A 24989-nucleotide genomic window follows, 5' to 3' on the forward strand; every position below is an offset into this window, starting at 1 on the left:
TAACATTACCAAGTATAGAAACATTTCATTATTTCCCCCCTTGGTTATGACATAGGACAGATAAAGCAACTCACCTTTTGTTCAGAAAACAGACAAATGGACACACTTGTCCTTGTACGTGCCCTGCCAATGCCAAACAATGCAGGTGCCGTCAGGCACAGGGGAGGGAGATCACTTTCCCCTTCTTGCTAATGACACAGAAGTGTAAAACATCACTTCCAGGTCCTGTATTGACAATCCCCTCCCAGTAATATCAGGGAAGAGGCCAATTGAGTAGAATCTGTGCTCTTTTAGACCCCTGATGTCTCAAAGAGAACCTGTCACAAAAAAAACAAAAAAAAAAAAACAAAAAAACACCACAACAAGAAGGAGCATCACATACGGGACTTGTTTCCTATGTAATTAGCAAAAACGAAAAAACAAGGCGATTGTGCTACACATTTTACATATCACCATGCACCCCAGAGTGAGAGCAATAATTCTAGGCCCAATATTTATGGTTCTCTAAACTAAGGCGTGAGAGAATTGGAACTACTACTTTGTTCCTCCAGGGTGTCTGCTTTCAGAAAATATATGTTTTGAGTGTTTTAGGTAATCTTCAGGATGATTTTTTAAACACATGTAAAATACAAAAACTGCACTGGCGGCAAAGGGTCAATTGTATAATATAATAATCACTACATTTATTCTATTCCCAACTTAAAACTATGACAGGGTTTCTAACCCTTCCCTACTCAAATTATGGGACTGGAGGAGATGGCATTATCTCCATAATCATGAAGTACATCATTAGCTTACAAAAACACTTGCTATTGTTATAGATCACAAAAAAAACAAAAAACAATGTTTTAGCAAGAAAAATAAAGAGGATACAAAAGCAGATCTGTAATAGTTCAGAGAAGGTGACAAATTCTTACTTTTTCCCCTCCCTAAACCAGGAACCTTGTGCCACCCTTCCTGCTGCATTCAGCATTGCCTCTCCCAAAACAAATACACAATGCATAGAAGCATTATTCTACATAAATATCAAAAATGTTTAGACAATGATACTTCGTGGATTCAATATTTTTTTTTACCTGAATTCAAATACAAAAAATGGACAAATAAGGAGTCAAAACTGTTAAAAGCTGCAGTTTAGGTATGGCTATTTTTGCAATAGTTCCATTGGTCAGGTTTGAACCAAAGTATGTATGTACTTGCGGGATACCAGTGGAAGATGAAATTTACTGTAGAAGGCACCGCTATTACAGGGATTACCACTAGCTTCTGTATTCCAACCCGAGCAAATGCCCTGTTGCTTAGTGAACACAAGAGATCGCTTGCTCACTTGGCATAGGTGTCAGAAAACTTTGCATTTTCTCAGTGATTGCAAAGTGTTCTCGGATTGGAAGAGGTCGAGATTGTGACACTCCGGTCCCATCTCTTAGCCCCACATAGCTTTCTTGTTGCATCACTTGCCCTGTAGGCCCTCTTGTCATGAATTGTATAACCATCCTGTGTCCCATATTTTGAGCAAACTATTGGTGCTACATAAATCCAAGTCCTGTATAATATATTCATAACAAAGATGGTACTGTCCTTGTGAAGAGAAAAGCAGGTGAAGTCATTTTCAGTGGGAGTACCATGATCTCTGTGAGAGGTAATAAACACAGTGTTAATAAATACTGGACATGCTAAAACAGACTATGTTATGCATGGCCTAATGTGACAATATATATATATATATATATATATATATATATATATATATATATATATCCCCAAACACTAGTGTAACCATAACATCAATCAACCTTGTAATCCTAATACTCCTCAATACTAAATTTTCCATGTAACCCTACCATTAACCTACCCTGAAACCCCAACATTCTTCAACACTAACCCTTCACATGACCCCAACCCAATAAAACACTACCTGTATCCATAGCATTAGCCCTTCTTGTAACCGTCTCTGCAATCGTAACACTAACCTTCCCTATAACACTACTCCAACCTGTAACAAATATTAACCCACCCTCTAACCCTCATTTTTGAACCTGATCTCCCTGTAAACTTAAAGTGATTGTAAAGCTTACAAAAAAAAAAATAATAATAAATTTGATTGAAAGCAGCAGGAGCCAAGACGTTTCAGAAAGGCACAGATGGATCGAGGAAGGAATCATAAAGGGAAAGGGGGGGGTGCAAAACAAATATAGGGAAGAGGAGGAGGAAGAGGAGGAGGAAGAGGAGGAGGAAGAGGAGGAGGAAGAGGAGGAGGAAGAGGAGGAGGAAGAGGAGGAGGAAGAGGAGGAGGAAGAGGAGGAGGAAAAGGTCTAGACTTTACATCCACTTTAACTCCTGCACTACCTCACCCCTATGTAAATGCAACCCCTTGTTAGCCACCTTTACAAATCAGGCACTGGTATCTGCGGCTTCATTTTAAAAAGGTTAGGTGGACAACCCACTAATTCCAAATGACAATGCACAGAAGTAGAAGCAAAGAAATTTCTCAGAGTATTGACCATACCTTCCAATGCTTTTGGCTGGAAAACTTTAGTTTCATTTTGAGAGCAACTGTCGGTAATCACCGCCAAAACCCTTGGTACAACCTTTACTTCAAGGATTCCACAGTAAACAAATCTTTCTAAGCATTTGCACTGCCTGCATAACAAGAGAGAAAAAAAAAATTATTTCTGGAACAGTGTCTTTAGCCAAACTGACTACCCTGCTACAGCTGGCCATATTACTAGTGGAATTTTGTTAACATTTTTATGATTTTATAATCATTAGCGTGGGTCAAATTTAAATTTGTTTTTGACTGCAGTAGTGAGAAAATTCAAAGGTGCAGGAAAGAACTTTTTTTTCCCTGTAACAAATTTGTAACAGTGAATGTGGTTTTGTTTGAGCAAGTCCAATCGTCCCAAAATGGAATGTTAAAAGCAAATCTTTGAAAGGCTTTCAAAAATGACATATGTTTTTGAATGTACTAAGAATTTTTATATGAACATTCCTTTTGAAAATCCACTAGAGTATGCCAGAATAAATTCTACTCAAAAAGAAAATCATATACAGGTTTTTAAATAGGGAAAGGTCAATGTAAAAAGTGCAGCAACCCCAAGAAAAATACACCCTGAAAGATTCCAGTATATTTGTTACAATGTTAGAAAAGTAGGTACAAAAAGCAATGTTTTGCGTTTCAGTGCTATAACAAGGGCAAAAATAACAGAACAAAACTACCAAAGGTACTCTGCCAATTCCTAACTGACCTCACCCACACATACCAAGACAAATCAGGCTGATAAAGATTAGTATGACACAATGGAATGTTAAAAGGTCAATTCATCCAAGTTGGCAGGCAAGCAGCTTGGTTTATTGCCAATCAGTGCCCATAGAGGAAGCTGCTAGTGCACTTCAAATAGTATTGTCAAGTGACAAAAAAAAAAAAAAAGTACATTTTTTATTTTTTAAAAATAACAAACATGCCATACTTACCTGTTCTGTGCAGTGGTTTTGCAAAAAGCAGCCTTGATCTTCCTGCTCCCCTTAGGTTCCCTTCCTGTGTTTCTGGCTCCTCTCCCATGCCAAGTGCCCCCAGAGCAAGCTGTACCACACTTTCCTATCAAAACCAAAAAAGTTCAGGGAAGCAGCATTGGCAGATCAGGAGCCAGGATAAATTAAAGTTGTAAAATGCAAGCGCTACGGTAAAACGTAAACAGTTTACTGGGGAATGTTAAAATGCAGGGGGTTGAAAACTAATTTAGATCTTCACAATAGACCACAACAGTGTTTGTTACATTACTGGTGAGCAGATTATAGTTATTAGTTTAAATACAATCTACCTCTCCACATTGCCCCTGCCCCCCCCCCCCCCATCACCCATTCAACTCTCCCCTCCTCCGACCTCATACCCGCACTGCCCCCCACCATGCCTAACACCCCGCACACTATAACCTCCCCAACGCTCCGCTCCTTCAGCCCAGCTACCACTGAGGAGGACACCAAGGTCTTCACTGAAGCCCGCCTCACCACTTGCCCCCTGGACCCTATCCCCTCACAGCTCCTCCATTCACCCCCCTCCTCCATCATTCGCTCCCTCATCCACATCTTCAATCTCTCCCTCTCCACTGGCACATTCCCCCCCCCCTAAAGCACGCACACATCACCCCCATACTCAAAAAACCCTCCCTTGACCCCAATGACCCAACAACCTTAGACCCATCTCCCTGCTACCATTCACTTCCAAGCTCCTTGAGCACTTGGCCTACAATCGCCTAAGCGCCCACCTCACTGATAACAACCTCCTTGACCCACTACAATCTGGCTTCCGTCCCCTACACTCCACCGAAACCGCCCTACTTAAAATCACGAACGACCTGCTAACCGCCAAAGCGAATGGCCATTACTCAGTCCTCCTGCTCCTCGACCTCTCCGCGGCCTTCAACACAGTCGACCACTCCCTCCTCCTTACAAAACTGCACTCCCTTGGCATCTGGGACTCCGCTCTCTCCTGGTTCTCCTCCTACCTATCCCAACACTCCTTCAGCGTCACCTATAACACTGCCACCTTCCCCTCTCTCCCCCTCTCTGTTGGAGTCCCCCAAGGCTCTGTCCTTGGACCCCTCCTCTTCTCCATCTACACCTCCCTTGGCAAACTCATACACTCCCACAGATTCAACTATCACCTCTATGCCGATGACACACAAATTTACCTTTTCGCCCCCCACCTCACCCCCTCACTCTCCGCCCGCATCGCCCACCTCCTGAAAGAAATAGGCTGGATGTCGCTCCATTTCCTCAAGTTAAATCTGTCCAAAACCGATCTCCTGGTCTTCCCCCCAGCCCGCACCCCCCCCCCCCCATCCTCTCCATCACTACTAGCAACGCCACCATCAATCCCATACGCCAAAGTCCTGGGTGTCACCCTGGACTCAAACCTTTCCTTCCTACCTCATGTCCAATCACTATCAAGGTCATGCAGGCTCCACCTTCGCAACATCTCCAAGATACATACATTCCTCACCCCAGACACTACTAAACAACTCGTACACTCCCTCATCTCACGCCTGGACTACTGCAACTCCCTTCTCACTGGCTTACCCAAACAAACGCTATCCCCGCTCCAGTCTATCCTGAACTCAGCGGCTAGACTCATCCACCTCACCAACCGCTCCACATCTGCCACCCCCTTCACTGGCTCCCGATTGCCCAGTGCATCAAATTCAAATTACTAACTCTGACCTACAAAGCCACTCACAACGTCGCCCCAAACTACCTAACTGACCTGATACCCAAATACCACCCTACCCGTGCCCTTCGCTCCTCACAGGACCTCCTACTCTCTAGCTCAGTGGTCTCCTCCCACGCCCGACTGCAGGACTTCCCCCATCCTCTGGAACTCCCTACCCCAATCCATCAGACTGTCACCTACCCTCCCCACCTTCAGGCGCACCCTGAAAACCCATCTCTTCAGGGAAGCCTACCCCACCCTCACCTAACAACCGATCTCCTCCACTTCTCCCACCACTCCATCCCCCACAGCCACTTCCTCCTGTACCACTTCCCCTCCCTCCTAGATTGTGAGCTCGAAAGAGCAGGGCCCTCGAACCCTTTGTGTATTGTATTGTTACTGTATTGTCTCATGTTCTGTCCCCCTTGCTATTGTACAGCGCTGAGCAAACCCTTTGGCGCTATATAAATACTGTATAATAATAAATAAACAGCTCAGTCTGATACAAAATCCACAAACACTGATAATTCGGTTGCATTTCACAGCAAGTCTGGGGCAAAAATGTAGGGAGAGCCAACGAACACAGTACTCTGGATGGGGAAATGTAACAAAACAGCAGTCAAATGTTCACTAGCACTTAATTGGACTTCACCAGATATCCCTATCAGCAGCAGACAGTACTGAAGGGTGGATGTTAGATGTTGCAACAGATCCCACATACCAGTTTTTGTGTTTCCTTTCTTGCAAGATATGGCATTTAAGGCTGCCGGAACATGTTCTACTTTTCTGCGATTTCATGTTAAATTCTGTCCTTGCTTTATCACTGTACTGAGCGACTCCAACCTGAAAGGGAAAATGTACAATGATAAGGCCTTGACTTCATCCAGTATATAGAATATGCAGCTCAGCAGAGATAAGAACATGTAGCTACCCAACTGTTCTGTAGTTTTAATCCTCAGATTGAACATCAGATATACTTAACCTAAAATAGGAAAGCCTTAGCACCCAATTGAACTTTCATTAAAAAAGCTAAACACATTTCGGGTGCAAAAGCCCAAGTAGGAAAGCCTATAACTTGTAAGCATGCAGCACGGAAAGCCCCCTTGCCTTAGTGTGGAAGCAGTGGTCTCTCTGCAAGCAGCAGATTGGAGATATCTAGCTCTGACTCTGATCCTTCTCTGTGGCATGCTGGCAGAGGATAGGCTTCTCTAATTAGGATGTGGCTGCTTTCTAACAAAAATTATCTAAAGAAACTTGCACGTCTTGTTTTGGTTCAGTTGGGCTTTAACTATAAACTTCCATTACCTTTAAAAGTCTCAATGAACACAGTTCTGACTTGTTACAATATACAGCAACGGTGTAACTTTTGCGGCAGTCCTTAAGCACCAGGTAGGGACGTGGTGCAATGGAAGGCAAAAATTTTTTTTTGTCTGTTTTGCTGAAAGCAGCAGTGTGTAGAGCAGTCAGTTTTCCTGCAGGGGGCAGGAGATCTCCACAGGAAAGACAGGAAAAAGATAGACATGTCGGCAACAGGTGCTTAAGGCTTGGCTGAATTCAAAAGGACAATATAATATCCCTATGCTGGCAGAAAGGGTCACACTTTGAGCTTACTCCTGTGAACCCACAGGAGCTGAGAGCTGCATGTCTTCCTAGAAGCAAGTTAGAAGATACACAAAACTGCTGAGAAAGATAGTTTTGTATGGGCTGTGCTTCACTTTCTGAACTGCTGGGACTTATAGTTCCTTGTTGTCTATGCAGCTTCCTGGATACTGGGACTCTGCTTTCCTCTCTGCACTTCCTGCAATGGCTGTGTGGTCCAGATGCTGCGGCCAGGACAAAGCCCTCAGGGGACTCGTGATGTTTCTATGAAGGACCTCTGCCTGCCAGACCTAATTTACCATGCCATGCTGCCTGAACTTCCTCAGCTGCGGCCACTGTTGGGGAGTCCCTGAACCTGTGCTGTATCTATTGCTACTCGTCCCTCATTGTGCCTGGATTGTGGGTCTGGACTCAGGACTAAGTGTCTGCTGGATCCAATTACTGCCTTGTACCCTTGATGTGCCATACCCTGCTGCCCAGATCCTTGCCCTGTGCTTGACCCAACCCACTTAGGTGCCCTGTGGACTACCTCCCTCGCTGTGCCATATCGCCGTCCTGTGGAACATTCTCCCTTGCTGTGCCTTCCATTTGCCCTGTGGACTATCTTCCCTTTGCTGTCCCATATTGCTGTCCTGAGGATCAATCTTCATTGCTGCACCTACTGTTTGTTATGTGGATTACTCCTACAGTCTGTACCCAGAGTCCCCCAATAAAACGCCTGTGCATCAGGTTCCTTGTGATTTGCCTCTGTGTGGCCTCTCTCCTTGGGTTCCTAGTTAGTCACACGTGGCCTAGGCTGAGATGAGGTCATCAGTTTGCGGTAAACAGGAGGAAACATTTCTTTTAGGCCCCTTTCACATGGGGAAACACTCCTCTGCTTAGCGGATGATGTATCGGCTCATCCCTGGCGGAGATCACTGGTCCATGTCTGCTCTGCTTATGCAGAGCTGATAGTACAGAGCGGGCTGCTGTCTATGGACGGTCGGATGTAAATGGATTGGCTGTCCGTTTACGTACAACTGGCATCCAATCAAATCTGCCCAGATGGAGGGGAGCAGATCCCATTCCATTTGTTTTTAGGGGATCATATTGGAGGTAGGCGGGTGTAAATGGACATAAAGTCTGTTTACATCTACTGTTCCAGAAAAGAATGCACTGTCTGATTGGGTCAGTCTGAAAAATGGACAGGTGGACCTGATCGGACCACTGGTGAGAAAGGGGTCTTATTCTCCTCTCTCTCAGTGAGAAGACTGCAACATTTTAACTTTGTAGAAAGCAACATGCCGAGCGGCTGCTACAGGGGCTGAAATGTGTTAAAAATGTACGAACAGCCAAAAACTTCAGACTCTAGGATTTACATAACTGGCTAATCTCTGAACAACTGGACAAAGATTGTGCTTGGAAACAAAGATGAAAGCATTGTTAGGAGTACTGCAAGATGTAAGAGTACTCTGTCAGATGTAAAACACCTGGAAGTGTTACACATTAGATTGCATACATGCACACAACTTAAATGTGATGCTAGGGTACTGAACCACGTAACTCTTGGCTGTGTAAAGTTACCAACTTGAGCACATTAAAAAAAAAAAAAAAAAAAAAAAAAAAAAAAAAAAAAAAAAGGTCAGGGCTCAACAAATCCCAGGCGCCAGGTTACCATGGCGGATGGAAATTGCGTCCTGGCGTATTGACTACACTGCAGCAGTGGTCTGGATTCGTTCTCCCCATGTGACCACCACCAATGGGTGCAGCGGCCGGGCTGTCTGGTAATTGAGGTTGCGTCTTTGGGGCCTGCTGGAGCAGAATACAGCGCTCGTTTGTGGGAACCGCCGCCCTCCTTTGGTGGGTAGGGCTGTGATGAGCACAGCATGTCTACCATTCTGACGGAGGGCTCTCATTGCCCACTGACCTCTCCTTCCCAGTTTAACAGCTGGGTGACGGGATTGCAGTTGCCGGTGCCAAATTCCGCCGATGAATGGACAGGGAATGTGGGGAAACTGGCTATGGCTTCAGTTCATTTTATCCACCCACCTCCCCCACTATGAGGGAAACACAGGTTTGAGTTAGGTAACAGAACAGATCCAACCTGACTGTGCTACTCCTTCAGTTCTCACCAGCGCCGCCTGTTAGTGCCCATCAATGCCACCTATTTTTGTCCATCCATGCCCATCAGTGCCATATATTAGTGCAGCCTAATCAGTGCCTCCTCACTAGTGCCACCTATCAGCACCCATCAGTGCAGCCTCATCAGAGCACATCAGGGAATGAGCAAAATTACTTATTTGCAAAATTTTATAACAAACACAAAAAATGTTTTTTGTTTGGCACCAGGCATAAGCAATGCCCCGGACATGCAGTTCTGGGCACCAGGCAGCAGATTTAAAAATCTGACTGCTAACTTTTTAGCTGGCTCCTAGATTCAAAGCAATCAAGCCCTGAAATATGAGACATTTCATTAGTGTGCTGGATTACGGTGAAGGCTTTATAGACACTTTAACATGGCTGACAGGTTCACTTTAATTTTGGACTGTTCTTACCTGTGTCCCATCAGGGCCAATCTTGACCACAGCTCTGGCTATGCTGTACAGGAAAGCAGGTACCCTTGTGAAGGTTGTCATCTCCAATACTCCAGGATCTGTCCACCAGGAATACGAAGTCTTCTATAGTAGATGTACTGACATTTGGAAAACAGAAAAGCGGAATTATTTCTGGTTAAAATTTATGAAGCCGGCTACACTCCTATGTTCTGAAATCAGACAGAGCATCCTAGCAGGGACCAAAGGACATACATCCTCCAGACCCTTCCCTACACATATCCCTGACAGGCATCCCCAACAACAAAGTGTTAACTGATCTGGCAATCTGCCTTGGATAAAGTATCCATAATACAATCCAAATATATCTACATTTAGTTATATCCTAACTTGACAACAGGAAGTGGCAAGTATCAAAATGAAGAGTTTACAACTTTCCCAAAATGTTAAAAAGAAAAAAAAAAAAAAAAAAAAAATAAAACCAAAATTTTTAGAGTTTGGCCAAAATTTTTCACTTTTGATGAAATATACTGAAGTCAGAATGGGAAAGAGGGACAGTTCAATTACGTTGGTTCTGTAAGGGTGCAATGAGCTTTAAAATGGTTTGGCACCCGGCGATCGCTGAGTATCACTGACGGGGGAGAGGTCTGTATGTCAGACTGTCCGTCAGCTCCAGCACACGGATTAGTATTGCTCTGCATAGCAGAGCAAAACAAAGCAATGTGCTTACACATTTACAACACACCATAGGAAAACAGCACACAGTTAACCCTTTGATCTCCCCAGATGTTAACCCCTTCCTGCCCAGTGTCAGTGCTTTTTATTAGCACTGACCACTGTATTGGTGTCACTGGGGATGTCAGTGACAAGTCAGTTCCCCCCAGTGTCAGAATGGGCGCTGCAGTCCCGCTATAAGTCGCTGATCGCCGCCATTACTAGTGTGTGTGTGTGTGTGTGTGTATGTATGTATACACACACCATTTGTAGACACTATAACTGTCGCTTAAACCAATTAATTTACATGTATTATGATTTTATTTTTATTTCGCAAAGACATGTAGCAGAATACATTTTGGCCTAAACTTATGAAGAAATTAGATTTTTTTTTACTGAACATGTTTTATAGCAAAAAGTCAAAAATATTTTCTTAAAGTTCTCAGGTTTTTTTGTTTACAGCATAAAAAAATAAACGCAGAGGCGATCAAATACCACTGAAAGAAAACGATTTGTGGGGGAAAAAAAAAGGACCTAAATTTTATTTGGGTGCAGTGTTGCACAACCGTGCAATTGTCCGTTAAAGTAACGCAGCGCCATATCACAAAGAATGGCCTGGTCAGGAAGGGGGGGGATAAAGCCTCTGGAAGGCAAAAGATTAATGTGTACTGTTTTTGTAAAAGAAAACTCAGACATGAAAGACTGCACATTAGCAGAAACAATACTCTATTCTATACTACGTTTCAGCATCAATTAAAAAAAAACAAAAAAAAAAAAAAACAAAAAACATTTGTTGAAAAATGTTCGTACAATCCTCGAGTTCGACTTGCTGTGCAACACAGAGGAAAATCAGACGATCATTTGCCCGATTCTCTTATACCGTGTACCCAGCTTAAGAGAGTCCTTGCATTGAGCCTGTGTTGATTAACACACTGGGTGCAATTTGCTTAGATGTATTGAGGGTAGTTTAGCTTTTATTTAGGGCTTGTTCACACCAAACAGCAAATGGGCAGGACTGAAGGTTCCAATTTCAGTCACATTTTGCCTATAACTAATCTGTTGAAATCACTCTGCTGATCCCAAATTGGCAAAACTAATTTTTGTTAACTTCTCAGGCCACAGGACTGGCTGGTGGTAGAGTTGGAGGTCAGGTTGGAGCTGCTGTTGGAACTGGCAATGACGAAAAACAAAATCCTAAGTTATTTAGGCAAAAATCAAAGTCCAGACCATGTGTCACCTTGTGTAATACAAGGCATCAACTCACGTGTTTTCACAATGCTCACACCAGGTCCTTTGACCTCCTGTATCTGTGCATGGCCAGTCATCCTGTATTTAGAATTGGGCATTAGTTCACAGTAACAGTGATGAGATGTTCCACTAGCCTGGACAGCTTCTTGCTTGGAGCCATCTGCAAATAAATATTAGACAATCAGCTATATACACAGACTTGTATATGGAAGCCATTTCACCTGCCAAAGGATTTGTATTTCTGTCCAAACAGTCCCACGTTTACACAGCTCTACCACTCAGACTATTCCTGTCTGGCGGGGGGGATCCTGATTATTCTCTGCTGAAGTTATGAAATACAGCTAGAGCTTGTCCCTCCCCTCAGCCTATGATTGGCAAATACAGGAAAAGCAGCTAACTAATGTGCTTATTTTTCTTATCACTCTGCTCTCTCCTCCTATAAGCACGTTCCTCGCACTGCAGCACTGTTGGACTCCCTTAGGAGCATTCTTCCCACTGACCATCACGCTAGTGTACCATGAGCTGTAGATATAGTCATTTTTAGCAGGGGTTTCCTGAAGCTGGAATATTATTTCAAGGATTCTTTTATGTTAAAATGGTTGAGCCATGGTTTAGAGCAGCGCTTCTCAACCTGGGGGGCGAACGACCATTTCACCTTGATTTGACCACCAGTAAAATGGCGACCGCAATACCCGCGCATGTGCAGTAATGAACGGCGCTTTTTAAGTGTTCTCACGCTTTTTATACATATATTACATTAAATTGCACATCTTTTGGTTTATCTCATACTTTTTATAGTATTTGGCAATTTGATTGATCTCCCAAAATATAGTTTTTGACCATCCCCGCACTTTATCGAACATATAATCATGTTGTCTGGATAAGCACCTTCCTGCTTGCGATTTAATCAGGAAAATGGCGACTGCGCCACTCGCACATTCAAGTGCGGATCTCCGTGTTTTCTAAGCAACAAAATGGCGATCGGAAAACTCGCGCATGCGCGGTCTAAGCGCATCTGTCATATCTGAAATCTACAGGAATATGGCACCTGCGCAGTAAGCCGAACTCCAGCAAGATGGCGCCCACGCACGCATTTACCATATATAGAACAGAGTGATGTGCGGCAGGCATGGCCTCACCCCTACAGCAGACGTGTCTTTACATGAAAGGCGTCTAGGAGGAGCCCTTGTGCGCCTTGACGTCACGCCACCGTATCAGGAGGTCCGGCGGCCACCTTATGGTTCACACTGGTCAGTGTATTCAGCAATTCATGCTACTACTACTACTCACAGTCACCTTGTGCGTTTATTTTATCTATTTATGCTTGTATTTGATACATTATTAATTCATGCTTAATAAATCCTTTGGAATATTACACTATGAGCACCTATATCTTTATTGCTTTGCACTGAGCTTCCACACCTCAGCCCAGTATTCCAGGTGACTTGTCCAGGCCTAGGAAGCAAGCCCCAAGACCAGACCAGCATTCCCGTTACCTGCTACCCAAACTGAGGGACCACCTGAGGATCATCCTAGTACCAGGCAGTACCTGCATAGGACCTCCGGCTAGTTGGGATCTCTATATGCGCATTAAGATTACACTTCCGGTGAGTGGGCAATCTTTCCATACTTTCACATCGGGATACTGGAGCAGTGATCATACTGATTAAAGGCACGATATATAATTTTGGACTGTTCACCTATTTAGTTCACCACAGTGGACTTTATATCTTTTAGTAATTCTTACATAAGATTTTGATCCTATTGTTACCATTCATCTTAGTGCTGCACTTCCATTTTCCATTTGCTTATAGAAAGGTCTTTGTGGTTCCTTTTTGTGCATTCAGCTGCTTTGAAGTGCGCTCGCTAGGCCATCTATATACATGACCATTTCACAGGGGTCGCCTAAGACCATCGGAAAACACATATTTCCGATGGTCTTCGGAACCGAGACACCGCTCCTCTATCCATCGCAATCGATGTGTGGGCGGGATGACATGCCGCCCCTGTCATCTGGCCACACCCCCGGGATCACTCAACAGCTCCACCTCCTCGCCGGTGATTGGCCACCGGAACTGTAGCTCAGGAGAGGCACACAGGCGGCCAATCACCGGCGAGGAAGTGGAGCTTGGAGAAGAGGAGCTGAGCCGCAGCACGAATATCAAAGAAGATCGAGTGAGGCAGCTACCGGAGCGAGTGAAGAGGAGAGCGGCCGGAGAAGGAAGACAGCTGACCGGTAAGTGTCTGTACCGTGCAGATGGTGCTGATGAAGCCAGGTATGCTGGCTGTAGATGGGAGAGGAAGGGAGCAAGCACAGGCTGGAGCAGAGGTCAGCAAGGTATCATTGGTGTCAGTGGGAGGATTAGTGCCCCATCATTAGTGACACTGACACCAACGATGGGGCACTATTCCCCCCCCCCCCCCACACTGACACCAATGATGGGGCACCACTCCTCCCACTGACACCAATGATGGGGCACCACTCCTCCCACTGACACCAATGATGGGGCACCACTCCTCCCACTGACACCAATGATGGGGCACCACTCCTCCCACTGACACCAATGATGGGGCACCACTCCTCCCACTGACACCAATGATGGGGCACCACTCCTCCCACTGACACCAATGATGGGGCACCACTCCTCCCACTGACACCAATGATGGGGCACTACTCCTCCCACTGACACCAATGATGTGGCACTACTCCTCCCACTGCAAAATTACAGTTATGAAGTAGCAACGAAAATAATTGTTGGGGGTCATCACAACATGAGGAACTGTAATAAAGGGTTGCGGCATTAGGAAGGTTGAGAACCACTGGTTTACAGGGACAGAAACAGAAGGACAGAGGGTGGTTTAAGAATTTTGTGCCACACTATGGACGGAATGGCTTCGCCCAGGTCTCTGAAAGCTAAAATTAAAAAAACAAATCTGGATTCAAGTAAACTAAAACTGAAGAACGTACCCAATAGATTTCAAAGTTCCTTTAGGAATTGGTATCGTAAATGCTAATAGTTAAGCGCTCTGGTTTTGCAGCACTGTGGAAAAGAAATGTCAGTACTCCAATGAAAGTTCTCCGGAACCAATGTAAATGGTGCAGTGCTCTCTGTAAAGGACTATGAAAACATATCCATAAAAATTAAGACATTTTACTAAACAGAACATGCCTTGAACCACTTGCCCTCCAGAGGATTTACCCCCCTTCCTGACCAAACCATTTTTTTGTGATACAGCGCTGTGTTACTTTAACTGACAATTGCACGGTCATGCACCCAAATGACATTTATGTCTTTTCCCCCCCACAAATCGCGCTCTCTTTTGGTAGTATTTGATCGCCTGTGCAGTTTTTTTTTTGCGCTTGAAACAAAAAAAAAAAAAAAAGACCGCCAATTTAGAACAAAAAAAAAAAGTTATATATAAATATTTTTTTTGTTTGACGATTTGCTATAAAACATATCCAGAAAAACAAATTTAAAAAAATAAAATAAAATTTCATCAAATTTAGACCAAAATGTATTCTGCTACGTCTTTGCAAAGAAAAAAAAAAAACCAATACGTGTAAATTAATTGGTTTACTTGAAAGTTATAGTAGCTACATATGTCGAATATATATATAGTGTGTGTGTTTTTTAAATATGAGTAATGGTGGCGATCAGCTACTTAGAGCGGCACTGCGGTGGCCATTCTGACTCTGGGGGGGGGGTCAGTGCTTTTTATTAGCAGTGATCAGTGCTAATACAAAGTAGCATGTCAGTGCTACAGACCTCTCCCGTCACTGTTCCTCACAGATTGCAGGATGTCGGCAGGGGAAACTCCAGCCAGGACCCGATGATCAACAGCTTTAGCCACCTATGGCGGCGCAGGTAGCGTGGCGTGTGCACCTCCCACCCTGAAATACAAAATCACACACACACATATACAGTTAGGTCCATATATATTTGGACACAGGCACAATTTTAGTTTTTTTCAGGTATTTACCAAAACATATTCAACCTATAGTTCTATGATATGGATTAAAAGTTTAATTGTAGGGTACGTACATTCAAATTGGAGGGTTTAGGAATTACAGCTCTTAAGAGTTGCCATCCTCCCTTTTTCAATGGGCCAAAAGTAATTGGACAAGCGAATATAATTAGAAATAAAATCTTTATTTTTAATATTTTGTTGAGAATTCTTTACTGGCAATGACTGCCTGAAGTCTGGAACCCATGGACATTACCAAAGACTGGGTTTCATCCTCTCTGATGCTTTGCCAGGCTCTAGCTGCAACTAGAGCCTGGCAAAGCATTAGGGCGGTCCACATGCAGTCGGCATGGACCCGGAACGGCGGTCCGCATGCAGTCGGCATGGACCCGGAACGGCGGTCCGCATGCAGTCGGCATGGACCCGGAACGGCGGTCCGCATGCAGTCGGCATGGACCCGGAACGGCGGTCCGCATGCAGTCGGCATGGACCCGGAACGGCGGTCCGCATGCAGTCGGCATGGACCCGGAACGGCGGTCCGCATGCAGTCGGCATGGACCCGGAACGGCGGTCCGCATGCAGTCGGCATGGACCCGGAACGGCGGTCCGCATGCAGTCGGCATGGACCCGGAACGGCGGTCCGCATGCAGTCGGCATGGACCCGGAACGGCGGTCCGCATGCAGTCGGCATGGACACGGAACGGCGGTCCGCATGCAGTCGGCATGGACACGGAACGGCGGTCCGCATGCAGTCGGCATGGACACGGAACGGCGGTCCGCATGCAGTCGGCATGGACACGGAACGGCGGTCCGCATGCAGTCGGTACGGACCTGGAAGGGCGGTCTATACACAGTCAGGATGGACCTGGAAGGACAGAGTACAGTCAGTATACCCGGAATGCTCCCATAGAGGTGGTCTCCCCATCCCAACACAGGACTCGGACACACACAGTCTCTGCCGTCCTCATTCCCGCGCACAGCTCCGTTACCTCAAAAGGGCCCCCGGCGTCTGTTCTTTGCACTGCCCGATTCCTAACACAAACTCCGCTTCCTCCATGGGACCTGTCATTCCATCCAACGAGACTTTCTTTGGCGCGCCCACACAACATGTGACTTTTGTATACAACGTGCCTACTGCCACGTGACTATATCCACGTAATCCCGCCCTCTGCGTATGTGCGTTCAACGTCCGGGTGTGGGCGTCCTCAGTGAGTACGGAAACGGGGGGGCGGAGTCTTGGTGATCGAATTCGGAGCAGACACGTCAGCGGTGGGCCCGTGACGTCGTAGGTGCCGGGCCCGGTGTGTCCCGCTGGCATCGCCGCCATGTCCGACCTCGGGGACTGGTTCCGTAGCATCCCGCTCATCACGCGGTACTGGTTCGCCGGTTCCATCGCCGTCCCCCTACTGGGGAAGCTGGGTCTCATCAACCCCGTCTACCTGATCCTGTGGCCGGAGTACTTCCTGCACAAGTTCCAGGTACGATGTCCGCTCACCGGAGAACCCCCTCCGGACCCTTCTACCGGGGACCTTGAGCTGTCTACCCGGTACTCCTAGTGTGTGCAGAGGGCTGTGCTCCCCCCATCCGTCCACCAGAGGGGGCGACCGGGGCAATAATACCGACTATACACCCACCGGGGGAGGGGTGCTGACACCTAACTCCTCCCACCTACTGATATTGTGGCATGGACCCCCCTCCCCCCAAGTTACCACTGTCCCTTCTGTCCCCCCCAACCCAACTACCGCCGTCCCTTCTGTCGCCCCCCCCAAATCCACCTACCTGTGCCCCCCCCCTAACCCACCTACCGCTATCCCTTCTGTCCCCCTCAACCCACCTACCGCCGCCCCTTCTGTCCCCCTCAACCCACCTACCACCGTCTCTTCTGCTCCCCCCCCCAACTTGCCTACCACCGCCCCTTCTGTCCCCCTCATTCTGCCTACCGCCGTCCCTTCTGTCCCCCTGAACCCTCCTACCGCCGTCCCTTCTGTCCCCCTGAACCCTCCTACCGCCGTCCCTTCTGTCCCCCTGAACCCTCCTACCGCCGTCCCTTCTGTCCCCCTGAACCCTCCTACCGCCGTCCCTTCTGTCCCCCTGAACCCTCCTACCGCCGTCCCTTCTGTCCCCCTGAACCCTCCTACCGCCGTCCCTTCTGTCCCCCTGAACCCTCCTACCGCCGTCCCTTCTGTCCCCCTGAACCCTCCTACCGCCGTCCCTTCTGTCCCCCTGAACCCTCCTACCGCCGTCCCTTCTGTCCCCCTCAATCTGCCTACCGCTGTCACATCTGTCTGACACACGTCTGTCTTTTTCCAACCCACCTACTGCCATCACTTCTGTGTCCCCCCACCTACCAACGTCTCTTCTGCCCCCGCCCAACGTGCCTACCGCCGTCCCTTCTGTCTACCACCAACGTGCCTACCGCCGTCCCTTCTGTCTACCACCAACGTGCCTACCGCCGTCCCTTCTGTCTACCACCAACGTGCCTACCGCCGTCCCTTCTGTCTACCACCAACGTGCCTACCGCCGTCCCTTCTGTCTACCACCAACGTGCCTACCGCCGTCCCTTCTGTCTACCACCAACGTGCCTACCGCCGTCCCTTCTGTCTACCACCAACGTGCCTACCGCCGTCCCTTCTGTCTACCACCAACGTGCCTACCGCCGTCCCTTCTGTCTACCACCAACGTGCCTACCGCCGTCCCTTCTGTCTACCACCAACGTGCCTACCGCCGTCCCTTCTGTCTACCACCAACGTGCCTACCGCCGTCCCTTCTGTCTACCACCAACGTGCCTACCGCCGTCCCTTCTGTCTACCACCAACGTGCCTACCGCCGTCCCTTCTGTCTACCACCAACGTGCCTACCGCCGTCCCTTCTGTCTACCACCAACGTGCCTACCGCCGTCCCTTCTGTCTACCACCAACGTGCCTACCGCCGTCCCTTCTGTCTACCACCAACGTGCCTACCGCCGTCCCTTCTGTCTACCACCAACGTGCCTACCGCCGTCCCTTCTGTCTACCACCAACGTGCCTACCGCCGTCCCTTCTGTCTACCACCAACGTGCCTACCGCCGTCCCTTCTGTCTACCGCCGTCCCTTCTGTCTACCGCCGTCCCTTCTGTCTACCGCCGTCCCTTCTGTCTACCGCCGTCCCTTCTGTCTACCGCCGTCCCTTCTGTCTACCGCCGTCCCTTCTGTCTACCACCAACGTGCCTACCGCCGTCCCTTCTGTCTACCACCAACGTGCCTACCGCCGTCCCTTCTGTCTACCACCAACGTGCCTACCGCCGTCCCTTTTGTCTACCACCAACGTGCCTACCGCCGTCCCTTTTGTCTACCACCAACGTGCCTACCGCCGTCCCTTCTGTCTACCACCAACGTGCCTACCGCCGTCCCTTCTGTCTACCACCAACGTGCCTACCGCCGTCCCTTCTGTCTACCACCAACGTGCCTACCGCCGTCCCTTCTGTCTACCACCAACGTGCCTACCGCCGTCCCTTCTGTCTACCACCAACGTGCCTACCGCCGTCCCTTCTGTCTACCACCAACGTGCCTACCGCCGTCCCTTCTGTCTACCACCAACGTGCCTACCGCCGTCCCTTCTGTCTACCACCAACGTGCCTACCGCCGTCCCTTCTGTCTACCACCTACGTGCCTACCGCCGTCCCTTCTGTCTACCACCAACGTGCCTACCGCCGTCCCTTCTGTCTACCACCAACGTGCCTACCGCCGTCCCTTCTGTCTACCACCAACGTGCCTACCGCCGTCCCTTCTGTCTACCACCAACGTGCCTACCGCCGTCCCTTCTGTCCACCACCAACGTGCCTACCGCCGTCCCTTCTGTCCACCACCAACGTGCCTACCGCCGTCCCTTCTGTCCACCACCAACGTGCCTACCGCCGTCCCTTCTGTCCACCACCAACGTGCCTACCGCCGTCCCTTCTGTCCACCACCAACGTGCCTACCGCCGTCCCTTCTGTCCACCACCAACGTGCCTACCGCCGTCCCTTCTGTCCACCACCAACGTGCCTACCGCCGTCCCTTCTGTCCACCACCAACGTGCCTACCGCCGTCCCTTCTGTCCACCACCAACGTGCCTACCGCCGTCCCTTCTGTCCACCACCAACGTGCCTACCGCCGTCCCTTCTGTCCACCACCAACGTGCCTACCGCCGTCCCTTCTGTCCACCACCAACGTGCCTACCGCCGTCCCTTCTGTCCACCACCAACGTGCCTACCGCCGTCCCTTCTGTCCACCACCAACGTGCCTACCGCCGTCCCTTCTGTCCACCACCAACGTGCCTACCGCCGTCCCTTCTGTCCACCACCAACGTGCCTACCGCCGTCCCTTCTGTCCACCACCAACGTGCCTACCGCCGTCCCTTCTGTCCACCACCAACGTGCCTACCGCCGTCCCTTCTGTCCACCACCAACGTGCCTACCGCCGTCCCTTCTGTCCACCACCAACGTGCCTACCGCCGTCCCTTCTGTCCACCACCAACGTGCCTACCGCCGTCCCTTCTGTCCACCACCAACGTGCCTACCGCCGTCCCTTCTGTCCACCACCAACGTGCCTACCGCCGTCCCTTCTGTCCACCACCAACGTGCCTACCGCCGTCCCTTCTGTCCACCACCAACGTGCCTACCGCCGTCCCTTCTGTCCACCACCAACGTGCCTACCGCCGTCCCTTCTGTCCACCACCAACGTGCCTACCGCCGTCCCTTCTGTCCACCACCAACGTGCCTACCGCCGTCCCTTCTGTCCACCACCAACGTGCCTACCGCCGTCCCTTCTGTCCACCACCAACGTGCCTACCGCCGTCCCTTCTGTCCACCACCAACGTGCCTACCGCCGTCCCTTCTGTCCCCCCCCAACCAGCCTACCGCCTTCCCTTCTGTCCCCCCCAACCTGCCTACAGCCGTCCTTTCTGTCCCCGCCTACCGCCGTCCTTTCTGTCCCCTTCAACCCGCCTACCCGCCGTCCCTTCTGTCTTCCCCCCACCTTACCTACCACCATCCCTTCTGCCCCCCCCCCAACTTACCTACCGCCATCCCTTCTGTTCCCCCCCAGCCGAACTACCGCCAGCAATTCTGTCCCCAGCTACTACTGTCATTTCTGCCCACCCCCCAGCTACTTCTGTCACCCCCCAGCTACTAATGTCACTTCTGTCACCCCCCAACCCACCTACCTCCATCCCCTCTGCCCCCCCCTTCAACCCATCTACTGCCATTACTGCTGAAGCTCCAGCCCACCCACTGCCATCATGCCTGTCCCCCCAACCCACCTATCGCTGTCACATCTGTCTGACACGTCTGTCTTCTTCCAACCCACGTACTGCCATCACTTCTGTGTCCCCCCACTCCCCAAACCCACCTACCACCATCCCCTCTGTTCCCTCTCCCCAACCCATTCTACTGCCTTCACATCTGTCCTGCCCATCCTACCTACCACCATCCCCTCTGTGTGTTCCCCCCCAGCTACCACCATCCCCTCTGTCCCCCACAACACCCCTACCACCACCCTGTCTGCCTCCCCCCATCCCAGCTAACGAGTGCTTGAGGCTCGTTTGCATTGGTCTCTGAAAATCAGTCTGCTGTGGGTTGCTTTTCTTAGAACAGAGCAGCTAATAGGTGTTCAGGAGGCGACACTGCCAATTCATGATCGACTATTATGGGTTTTTTTTTTTTTTTTGAATAGCTAAACACAAGAGGGGGTATCATGTTTGCAGAGAGGCACTGTAAAGTCACGCACCTGCCCCCCCCCCCCCCGTGTGTACAGAGCTGTCAGGTCAGCAGTAACTTCTATGACAGCTGTAACACTGGGCAGTAAGTGAGCTTTAAAAAGCTCCTCATCCTCTGTTTTAGCACAAGTGTAAACTGGGCCTTACAGTGAATGCAACCTGACAATGCCGATGTGGGAACCTTGTGATTCCATGGAGTACACGCTCATGTCAACCTTCACCCTCACTGGCGCCATCCTCCTCTTCTTCCTCTCCTAGCAATGGAATATTGTAATTAACCTCGTTATTTGTTCTACAAAGCAGCACTTCCACTCTTCTGATCTAGGCAAGACTATCACCGCCCCCCGGACACGTGGAGGACTTGGACCCAAAGAGACCTCTGCGTAACATCTGCACATACGCCAGGGTAGCCTGCATCTACATGCGCACGGTTTGCTGCACAAAGACTGCAAATAGGGAAGCCAAAAACCTTCCTTGTCTTTACACATACGCAGCATTTCTATGGCACGTGTAGGTGCACTGATGGACTGCGCATGGACCCGAAGGCCAGACAGAGCTTGTGGGTGCATCTGTGCATATGCCATAATGGTGGTTCCTGGGGGGCAGAGCCAGCTATGAAGGCAAACGGAAGTTTTGCTTTAAGAGAAACTTCAAGCCCAAAATTAGACCCTCTCCTTTCTATTTAAAAACAAAACCCTGTTTAGCCCTCTGTGATATCTTGGTCACATGTCCCAATGGGCTGAAGGAGAAGAAACATCTAACAGTTGAAAGACGGAGCTGGAGGTACGTCATCAGGGGCTGGCTACAAGAATCCAGAGGAGACAGCTGGTTCCCGTTGACATAGGATTGTAAGATGGTACAGAACCCATTGTGTGGCAACAGAGTGGAGGATCACAGCAGGAAAATGCTTAATTCTCTGGGCACATGAAGGCACATACCCACACAGCAAATCCAGCATTGTCCCACTGCAATCTGCTGTTGAGGTGCCACACAACAAGTCCAACACCACCATCTTTGTCCACTTCAGCTGTATACCTCTTCGAGGTGCAGGAAGCCAACTCCCATAATGTGCTGAACCCGTCCCCACCGCCCCCTTGGCCACTTGTATGCTGATCCTGCAGCCTCCTGGGAGTTGTGATGTAAGTATCCCAGGAAGCTGCAGGACCAGGTACACCTTATTCTGGCCTAGGCCAGAACGGCGGCAGGGGAGGGGCTAAGAATGAAAAAATTAGGGTAGAAAAACATTCGTGCATTTCTGCTTGGAGGGGTGGGATGTTAAAGCAAATCTAGATCCCTTATGGGAGTTGAGTTCTGCTTTATATCCTCAGATTGATCCTTGTAAAGGCCTCTAGATCCTCAGCCCTGGCTGTACATAGAGCCTCTACTTCTGTACACAGTGTAGACATAGCAGGCTTGGATGGACATGTAGTATTAAAGCTCAACTAAAGGCTTAATACTCACCTGTCCAACGGTCCTGCACCAGCATCTTCAGGTTCTTTATTGGCCAGCGGGGTAGGATGTCACTCTTGCGCATGCACAGGAGGCCATCATCCCAGCACTCAAGCCCGGGTCTGTAAGCTGAACTGCACATGCACAGCTCAGTGTCCAGTGCCGGAGAAGACGGCAAGCAGGCAGGTAGGGCCATTTTATTGCAGTCGAGACACTGCATGTCTTCTCATGGTTTCTTACAGTGGAATTTCAGTTCTGCTTTAGATAGGCTGAACTCCACTAACACGTTATAAGTGGTTACAACAACCGTTTATTTCCTTTTTAGAAATGGTTTAAAGAAATGAAAACCAACCGGTGTAAGCACCCATCAACATTTAATTCCTCTATTCCAACCCCTGTAACTGTCACTTTTGCTGTACTGCTTGGCCTATTAACCACTTGAAGCAGAGTTCCACCCAAACGGGCGAGTTCCGCTTTAAAGATTGGTCCCCCGCTCCCCATTAAGGATTGGTACCTTTGGGTAGGAGGGGGGAGCGGGTACCCAGATTTTTACAGGTACCTGCTGCCACTTCTGCTTCGATCGCCTAGGTGATCACAAGCGGAAGTTGTCCTCCTACCCTCCCTCCCCAAAGTCTTGTGGGACATGTGACAGGTCGCAGAAGACTATGGGGCCATTCAGGAAGCGCAGCGCTACTCTTGCATGTGGGCACCCGGCTGTGAAGCCGCAAGCTGTCACAGCCAAGTGCCCACACTGAAGATGCCGGCGCCTGGAATACACGATGGCCGGTGACACGGGCTGTGGTGGGGGCAACGCAGGATCGTGGGACAGGTGAGTGGCTTATTTTTTTACAGAGTTGAGTGGAACTCCGATTTAAGCTCCGGAAGGTCTTGTCCCCTTCCATGTTTTGCTATACTGCACTGTTACTTTAACTGGTAATTGCACGGTCATGCAACACTGTACCCAAATGAAATTTATATAATTTATTCACACAAATAGAACTTTCTTTTAATGGTATTTGATCACTTCTGGGTTTTTTATTTTGAATATATAAACAGAAAAGGCAGAAAATTATATAAAAAAATAAAAAATCTTACTTTCTGCTATAAAACATACCCAGTGAAAAATGTTAAAAATCAAATTTGTTCGAAAAATTTAGGCCAAAATGTATGCTGCTACAATTCTTTGGTAAAAAAAATCCCAATAAGTGTGTGTGTGTATAAGTTCTAGTGTCTGCAAACTATGGCAGGTATATATATACTGGAATTTTTTTTTATTTTTTATACCAGGTATGGCGGTGGTCAAAGACTTATAGTGGGGTGGGCAGGTAATCTAACACTGACGCTGGTGGTAAATGACTAAATGACGCTGACATCTCCAGTGACACTAATACAGTGATCAGTGCTACTATACACTGTCACTGTACTAATGACACTGGCTGGGAAAGAGTTAACATTTAGGGGCACTCAAAGGGTTAACTGTGTTCTTAACAATTTTAACTGTGTTTACAGTGTGGTGTTTTTACTAAGCAATGTGCTGATTTTTTTCTCCCTGCTATGCAGAGGGGGAAAAATAACAGCTCATTGTTGACTGTACAGTTTACCAACACAGGGCTCTCTTCTGTCATCTCTTTCACCAATCAGAGGGTACTAGCCATCAATCGTTGGCCAGAGCCCACTGATCATCTTGTGCTGTAGCAAATGCCAACACAGGTGGGGTGGCGGGTGCACGCACCGCCTACCCAGAAGTGCCGGATCACGTACATATATGTGCTTCAGCGCAGTGGAGGCACTCTGTATGTGAAATATATATGTATATGGAGTATATATACAGTGAGGAACAGAAGTATTTGAACACCCTGCAATTTTGCAAGTTCTCCCACTTAGAAATCATGGAGGGGTCTGAAATTCACATTGTAGGTGCATTCCCACTCTGAGAGACAGAAGTTAAAAAACAAATTCAGGAAATCACATTGGAGGTTCACAATTTTGTCTCTGGTGTCTTTTGACAGCTCTTTAGTCTTGCCCATGGTAGTAGTTGGTGTCTGACTGACTGTGGGGTGGACAAGTTTCTTTAAAGAGCTCAGACAGGTGCTACGAAGTTAGATTAATGAGTGGAGTGGAGTAGAGGTGGACTTTTTAAAGGCACAGTAAAAGGTCTTTGAGAGCCAGAATTCTTGCTGTTTTTAGGTGTTCAAATACTTATGTTCAGCAGTGCAAGACAAATCCATTCTTTAAAAATCATACAATGTGATTTCCTGAATTTTTTTTTTTTTTTAAATTCTGTCTCTCAGAGTGGGAATGCACCTACAATGGGAATTTCAGACCCCTCCATGATTTCTAAGTGGGAGAACTTGCAAAATCGCAGGGTGTTCAAATACTTATGTTCCTCACTGTAAGTGGAAAAATAATGGATCTCTGAGCGGGAAAACTATCAACTTCTACTATGTTTATGTTGTTGACAAACTATTCTACATAATTTTTATTGTTGTTCATCATTTTATTTAACTGTCAATGCTAGAACTGAAGATAGGTGAGAATAAAGT

At 48.1% G+C, this 24989-nt stretch overlaps 2 protein-coding genes across 5 annotated transcripts in view; one reads left to right on the forward strand and one right to left on the reverse strand.

Moving 5' to 3' along the window:
- Nucleotides 1–379: 379 nt before the first annotated feature.
- LOC149470856 (collagen alpha-1(XIV) chain-like) lies at nt 380–16847 on the reverse strand. 3 transcript variants are annotated; one of them, XR_016307818.1, is made up of 8 exons: nt 16254–16847; nt 15066–15190; nt 11315–11458; nt 9340–9476; nt 5928–6049; nt 3472–3595; nt 2507–2640; nt 380–1630 (listed from the first exon to the last, which is right to left on the reverse strand). XR_016307818.1 is itself a non-coding variant. In XM_089659068.1 (7 exons), the coding sequence occupies exons 4-7, from the start codon at nt 9418–9420 to the stop codon at nt 1557–1559; spliced, it is 411 nt and encodes a 136-aa protein (XP_089515194.1). In that variant the 5' UTR covers nt 9421–9476; nt 11315–11458; nt 15066–15190; nt 16254–16847; the 3' UTR covers nt 380–1556. The 3 variants fall into 3 exon arrangements, 2 of the variants coding, with proteins under 2 accessions (XP_089515194.1, XP_089515195.1); XM_089659068.1 differs by lacking the exon at nt 3472–3595; XM_089659069.1 differs by lacking the exons at nt 3472–3595; nt 11315–11458.
- DERL1 (derlin 1) overlaps nt 16470–24989 on the forward strand; it is a 40784-nt gene continuing 32264 nt past the window's right edge. The window contains exon 1 of one of the 2 annotated variants that reach the window (XM_089659066.1): nt 16470–16742. In XM_089659066.1, the coding sequence (XP_089515192.1) occupies nt 16590–16742 (153 nt within the window). In that variant the 5' untranslated portion in view covers nt 16470–16589. The remainder of the gene's footprint in view (nt 16743–24989) is intronic. The other variant, XM_089659065.1, reaches the window with a different exon arrangement.

This window comes from Staurois parvus, unplaced genomic scaffold (assembly GCF_062004578.1).
Source record: "Staurois parvus isolate SC_StPar_1 unplaced genomic scaffold, SC_StPar_1.0 ptg000030l, whole genome shotgun sequence".
In the NCBI taxonomy this organism is placed as follows: Eukaryota; Metazoa; Chordata; class Amphibia; order Anura; family Ranidae; genus Staurois; species Staurois parvus.